Source organism: Littorina saxatilis, linkage group LG12 (assembly GCF_037325665.1).
Source record: "Littorina saxatilis isolate snail1 linkage group LG12, US_GU_Lsax_2.0, whole genome shotgun sequence".
NCBI classification, from domain to species: domain Eukaryota; kingdom Metazoa; phylum Mollusca; class Gastropoda; order Littorinimorpha; family Littorinidae; genus Littorina; species Littorina saxatilis.
Genome location: NC_090256.1, coordinates 2,883,931 through 2,890,908, shown reverse-complemented (window position 1 = coordinate 2,890,908; position 6,978 = coordinate 2,883,931). Strand labels below are relative to the sequence as shown.

Below are 6,978 nucleotides of genomic sequence, written 5' to 3'. Positions count from 1 at the left end.
TATCATGTAAATGAGGTCATGTCAAGCAAGTCTGGCAGGGACCTGTTTTTCCACTGCTTATGATGCCAAAGTCACCGAGACAAACGTCATTATAGAAACACAAATTGCGCTCGCTAATTACCCTCGATGAATCTTTAGAACTAACACGTCACGCCACACTTTCAGAGTGACGTTTCTTTGCTTTGACGTAATAGATTGCACGAGGCTTTAGAAGAGATCGAGGTTCTAAAACAAGCGTCTTCGATTTAGCTGCCTCGAATGCAGGACATTTTCAGTAAAATACACGTAAGTACAGTATGTAGGATAAACAGAATACTACATGGCTTGCTGTTCCGTACCAGATTTACACTCGTTGCTTTTTCAAATAGTGAACAGCTCGCTTTCGCTCGCAGTTCAATATTTAAAAAAACAACTCGTGTAAATCTGGTACGACACAGCAAGCCATGTAGTATTCTCTATTTGTCAATTGTTTCTTGTTCACAAAAGCACTAATCAAAAATTTGCTCCAGGGGCTTGCAACGTAGTACAATGTATTACCTTACTGGGAGAATGCAAGTTTCCAGTACAAAGGACTTAACATTTCTTACATACTGCTTGACTAAAATCTTTACAAAAATTGACTATATTCTATACAAGAAACACTTAACAAGGGTAAAAGGAGAAACAGAATCCGTTAGTCGCCTCTTACGACATGCTGGGGAGCATCGGGTAAATTCTTCCCCCTAACCCGCTGGGTGTGTGTGTGTGTGTGTGTGTGTGTGTGTGTGTGTGTTGTTTGTTTGTTTGTTCGTTCATGGGCTGAAACTCCCACAGCTTTTACGTGTATGACCGTTTTTACCCCGCCAGTTAGGCAGCCATACGCCGCTTTCGGAGGAAGCATGCTGGGTATTTTCATGTTTCTATAACCCACCGAACTCTGACATGGATTACAGGATCTTTTTCGTGCGCACTTGGTCTTGTGCTTGCGTGTACACACGGGGGTGTTCGGACACCGAGGAGAGTCTGCACACAAAGTTGACTCTGAGAAATAAATCTCTCACCGAACGTGGGGACGAACTCACGCTGACAGCGGCCAACTGGATACAAATCCAGCGCGCTACCGACTGAGCTACATCCCCGCCCCTGTGTGTGTGTGTGTTTGTGCATGATTATGTGTTGTGGGTTTGAATGTAGCAGGCATGAAACAGAGGAATACCAAAAAGAAGACAAGTGCCGCAAGGGCAGGGGGTGCATGATTGTGTGTTGGTGGGTTTGAATGTAGCAGGCATGAAACAGAGGAATACCAAAAAGAAGACAAGTGCCGCAAGGGCAGGGGGTGCATGATTGTGTGTTGGTGGGTTTGAATGTAGCAGGCATGAAACAGAGGAATACCAACAAGAAGACCAGTGCCGCAAGGCCAGGGGGTGCATGATTGTGTGTTGGTGGGTTTGAATGTAGCAGGCATGAAACAGAGGAATACCAACAAGAAGACCAGTGCCGCAAGGGCAGGGGGTGCATGATTGTGTGTTGGTGGGTTTGAATGTAGCAGGCATGAAACAGAGGAATACCAACAAGAAGACCAGTGCCGCAAGGGCAGGGGGTGCATGATTGTGTGTTGGTGGGTTTGAATGTAGCAGGCATGAAACAGAGGAATACCAAAAAGAAGACAAGTGCCGCAAGGGCAGGGGGTGCATGATTGTGTGTTGGTGGGTTTGAATGTAGCAGGCATGAAACAGAGGAATACCAAAAAGAAGACAAGTGCCGCAAGGCCAGGGGGTGCATGATTGTGTGTTGGTGGGTTTGAATGTAGCAGGCATGAAACAGAGGAATACCAAAAAGAAGACAAGTGCCGCAAGGCCAGGGGGTGCATGATTGTGTGTTGGTGGGTTTGAATGTAGCAGGCATGAAACAGAGGAATACCAACAAGAAGACCAGTGCCGCAAGGCCAGGGGGTGCATGATTGTGTGTTGGTGGGTTTGAATGTAGCAGGCATGAAACAGAGGAATACCAACAAGAAGACAAGTGCCGCAAGGCCAGGGGGTGCATGCTTGTGTGTTGGTGGGTTTGAATGTAACAGGCATGAAACAGAGGAATACCAACAAGAAGACCAGTGCCGCAAGGCCAGGGGGTGCATGATTGTGTGTTGGTGGGTTTGAATGTAGCAGGCATGAAACAGAGGAATACCAACAAGAAGACAAGTGCCGCAAGGCCAGGGGGTGCATGCTTGTGTGTTGGTGGGTTTGAATGTAACAGGCATGAAACAGAGGAATACCAACAAGAAGACAAGTGCCGCAAGGCCAGGGGGTGCATGCTTGTGTGTTGGTGGGTTTGAATGTAACAGGCATGAAACAGAGGAATACCAACAAGAAGACCAGTGCCGCAAGGCCAGGGGGTGCATGATTGTGTGTTGGTGGGTTTGAATGTAGCAGGCATGAAACAGAGGAATACCAACAAGAAGACAAGTGCCGCAAGGCCAGGGGGTGCATGCTTGTGTGTTGGTGGGTTTGAATGTAACAGGCATGAAACAGAGGAATACCAACAAGAAGACCAGTGCCGCAAGGCCAGGGGGTGCATGATTGTGTGTTGGTGGGTTTGAATGTAGCAGGCATGAAACAGAGGAATACCAACAAGAAGACAAGTGCCGCAAGGCCAGGGGGTGCATGCTTGTGTGTTGGTGGGTTTGAATGTAACAGGCATGAAACAGAGGAATACCAACAAGAAGACAAGTGCCGCAAGGCCAGGGGGTGCATGCTTGTGTGTTGGTGGGTTTGAATGTAACAGGCATGAAACAGAGGAATACCAACAAGAAGACCAGTGCCGCAAGGGCAGGGGGTGCATGATTGTGTGTTGGTGGGTTTGAATGTAACAGGCATGAAACAGAGGAATACCAACAAGAAGACAAGTGCCGCAAGGCCAGGGGGTGCATGCTTGTGTGTTGGTGGGTTTGAATGTAACAGGCATGAAACAGAGGAATACCAACAAGAAGACAAGTGCCGCAAGGCCAGGGGGTGCATGCTTGTGTGTTGGTGGGTTTGAATGTAACAGGCATGAAACAGAGGAATACCAACAAGAAGACAAGTGCCGCAAGGCCAGGGGGTGCATGATTGTGTGTTGGTGGGTTTGAATGTAGCAGGCATGAAACAGAGGAATACCAACAAGAAGACCAGTGCCGCAAGGGCAGGGGGTGCATGATTGTGTGTTGGTGGGTTTGAATGTAACAGGCATGAAACAGAGGAATACCAACAAGAAGACAAGTGCCGCAAGGCCAGGGGGTGCATGCTTGTGTGTTGGTGGGTTTGAATGTAACAGGCATGAAACAGAGGAATACCAAAAAGAAGACAAGTGCCGCAAGGGCAGGGGGTGCATGATTGTGTGTTGGTGGGTTTGAATGTAACAGGCATGAAACAGAGGAATACCAACAAGAAGACAAGTGCCGCAAGGCCAGGGGGTGCATACTCAGGCAGGAGGTAGAGAAAGGGGCAATGGCCCTTGTGTAGAATTTCTAGAATTTTACAACCTTACATGGAAACCTTAATGCACTGCTGTATATGTGAACTTTTATGACAGTTCCTGACACGAGAAAGAGTTGTAAATATAATATTCAAATCCTGAAAATAAACGGTTTTTTAGAAGAGGAAATATAAAACAAAATAAGAGGCATTTCCTCTTTAAAGAGAAAGTTTTCATGCCTGATGTAGAATACCTCCTGTTCATCTCGCTTGGAAGAGAAACGTCTAAAATCTTCTGGAAACAGTTTATTTCTGTTACAAAAGAAGAATCACTACAACAGCCAAGTAACAATGAAAAAAGAATACAGTAACTATTTTCATTCATATTGTGAGTCATTCACTCAGCATTCTGACTCATTGAAAGTAGGAACTGCTGCAAACACAATGTTATGATCTGAATTCTTCATACTATTTCAACAGTTCTTAGGTGGGAGAGAAACAAAAAATTTTTTTTTTAATGATATGTTAATTTACCCTAATCCTTGTCCTTATTCATTCACCCTCTGACTGTGTCTTCTGTTTCTTATCATTATTCTTCTGCGTTCCCATTGTGTGTCTTCTGTTTAAACTAAAGACTCATTTGACACAATACAAAAGGAACAATCTTAACACAGAGAGAATGCCAGATGCTGAACTTATTCACAAGCAATTAAGATGTTTGAATCTGTAAGAGTTTCTCCACTCTGACAAAATTCTTTCTTTTCTTTCAGTAGGATTTCATCCGTTCAGCCAAAGATCGTTCTATACCTTTCATATTGGTAAAAAGCACAAAACCGTTTAGTCATTCTCACACCTTCAAAATGCAAGCCAGATGGAATAGAATATATGACTTTAAATCTATTTTCAATTTTGGTCATAAACGCTTAACACAAATAAGAAGAATCTTTCAACAAATCTTCCAACCTAGTGCACATCGCCCTGTGTCAGTTAAAGTGCTTTGACTTCAAAACTTTGTGATCATTCAAATGTTTGGCTGAACACCGACGAGAAAGATCATTCATTACGTATTCAACCTTAATGCCAACAGTGGGCAATCCTAATAAATCCTCTCTTTGTGAAACACACACATGATATATGAACACACAGATCCTGGAGTCTGTAGCACGCCAACAGTTCAACATTTTAAAAAATCCTCAAGAAAACATGGCCTTTGTTTGTTGAATACAGATTATGTAGAGCATTAGAGAACAAACAAGTTTGAAAATAAAGTTCTTGCCGCCAAGTTCTGTCTCACTTGCTCAACAGATGCAGGTAAGTAAGCCCATGCACATTCATACACACACACACACACACACACACACACACACACACACAGACACACACACACACACACACACACACACACACACACACACACACACACACACACACACACACACACACTCACACACACACACACACACACACACACACACACACACACACACACACACACACACACACACACACACATACACACACACACACACACACACAACCCCATCATCTCAAACACACATGCGCATGCATGCACTCACGCACATCCACACACACACACTTATACACATCACCATAATCTCAAATACACACACACTTATACACATCACCATAATCTCAAATACACATTCACAAGTGCACACACCAACACAAAGAATGAATTATTCAATCCCATCTGCTCCTCTTCTTTCGCCGGTTAGCTTCTGACGCGCTCTCATTCTGATGCGAGGAAGCAGGACGCATGTGGATTGGTGCCTGGGCCTCCCCGTCGCGACTCTGAGACATAGGGGGCAGGATGACGCCTGTCGGCAATTTTTTCTCTTCCTCGTTGGCACCAACAAAACAGGACTTAAACTGAGCCTGAAACAGAACAACAGAAAAGTATAAGAAATGGGTAATTAATTAAAAGGGTGGATGATTCAAGAGCAAGTCAAAGGTGTTGGTGTGCCACAGCAAAAACAAATGTCAAATGAACGATGCATCACGCTAGCCTGTATGACTCAACTCTGCATTTCAAATATGATTTCTCCATTTAAAAAACAAATCTAAGTACACAGTGGTACATACGAGGCAGAGATTTGCTAGGGCTGCACATTATCTTAATCAATAAAGCCAAGTGTTCTTTCATGAATATTAACTATGTCGCTTACAAAGCCATAAAGAAGTCATTCACCAGTTAACATTCATCAGAAGAGCATGTATTATATAACTGCCCTTTAAATGCACCCCTTCCAGCCCCCAGCCCCCGTTCAACACTGCCCTTTAAACGCACCCCTTCCAGCCCCCAGCCCCCGTTCAACACTGCCCTTTAAACGCACCCCTTCCAGCCCCCACCCCTTCCAGCCCCCGTTCAACACTGCCCTTTAAACGCACCCCTTCCAGCCCCCAGCCCCCGTTCAACACTGCCCTTTAAACGCACCCCTTCCAGCTCCCACCCCTTCCAGCCCCCAGCCCCCGTTCAACACTGCCCTTTAAACGCACCCCTTCCAGCCCCCAGCCCCCGTTCAACACTGCCCTTTAAACGCACCCCTTCCAGCCCCCAGCCCCAATTCAACACTGCCCACCCCTTCAGACATTGCTTTTTTCAGATTTTTTTCTTTATAACATCCATGAATTTATCCACATTTTAATTCTGGGGAAGTCCTAAAAGGGGGCTCCACTGTCCTTGAAAATATTCAGACAAACAAAGCGTGCATGCCTCAGTAAATATGCCAGCAAAATAATGGTGTACTCACTATTCCATGACAAAGTAGTTAAATGAAATTACTTAGTAATTATGGTTTCTTTTACTGAACAGAAACAAGAAGAGCAAACGCTCGATCGAGTCACTTTCGCAGTTCTGAATATTATATGAGGCATCAGATGGACAGGAAGAAATTGCTATTCACAACACAATGAGTCACGTTCACATAAAATTTGAGCCCGGTCACTTTTATAGTTTCCGAGAAAAGCCCAACGTTAAGTTGTGTGTTGCCGAACAGAAAAGGCTAGTTATCTCCCTTGTTTTTCTGATAATGTTCGTAAAAGGCTACAGATGTAAATACTTTGATGTAAAGAATAATCCTACAAAGTTTCAATCACATCCGATGAACTTTGTCAAAGATATAAAATGTCTAATTTTTCCTTTGACGCTGACCTGTGACCTTGAAAAAGGTCAAAGGTCAACGAAACCATCGTTAAAGTGTAGAGGTCATTGGAGGTCACGACTAAACAAAATATGAGCCCGATCGCTTTGATAGTTTCCGAGAAAAGATATAAAATGTCTAATTTTTCCTTTGACGCTGACCTGTGACCTTGAAAAGGTCAAAGGTCAACAAAACCATCGTTAAAGTGTAGAGGTCATTGGAGGTCACGACTAAACAAAATATGAGCCCGATCGCTTTGATAGTTTCCGAGAAAAGTCCAACGTTAAGGTGGTGTCTACGGACGGCCGGCCGGCCGGCCGGCCGGCCGGCCGGACGGCCGGACAGACTAACACTGACCGATTACATAGAGTCACTTTTTCTCAAGTGAC

At 44.6% G+C, this 6,978-nt stretch overlaps 1 protein-coding gene across 1 annotated transcript in view; it reads right to left on the bottom strand.

The window, feature by feature from the left end:
* Window positions 1–3,719: 3,719 nt before the first annotated feature.
* LOC138981057 (ATP-dependent RNA helicase DDX42-like) overlaps window positions 3,720–6,978 on the bottom strand; it is a 56,431-nt gene continuing 53,172 nt past the window's right edge. The window contains exons 20-21 of the mRNA XM_070353859.1: window positions 5,062–5,324; window positions 3,720–5,021 (exon numbers count right to left, since the gene is read on the bottom strand). Of these exons, the coding sequence (XP_070209960.1) occupies window positions 5,130–5,324 (195 nt within the window). The 3' untranslated portion in view covers window positions 3,720–5,021; window positions 5,062–5,129. The remainder of the gene's footprint in view (window positions 5,022–5,061; window positions 5,325–6,978) is intronic.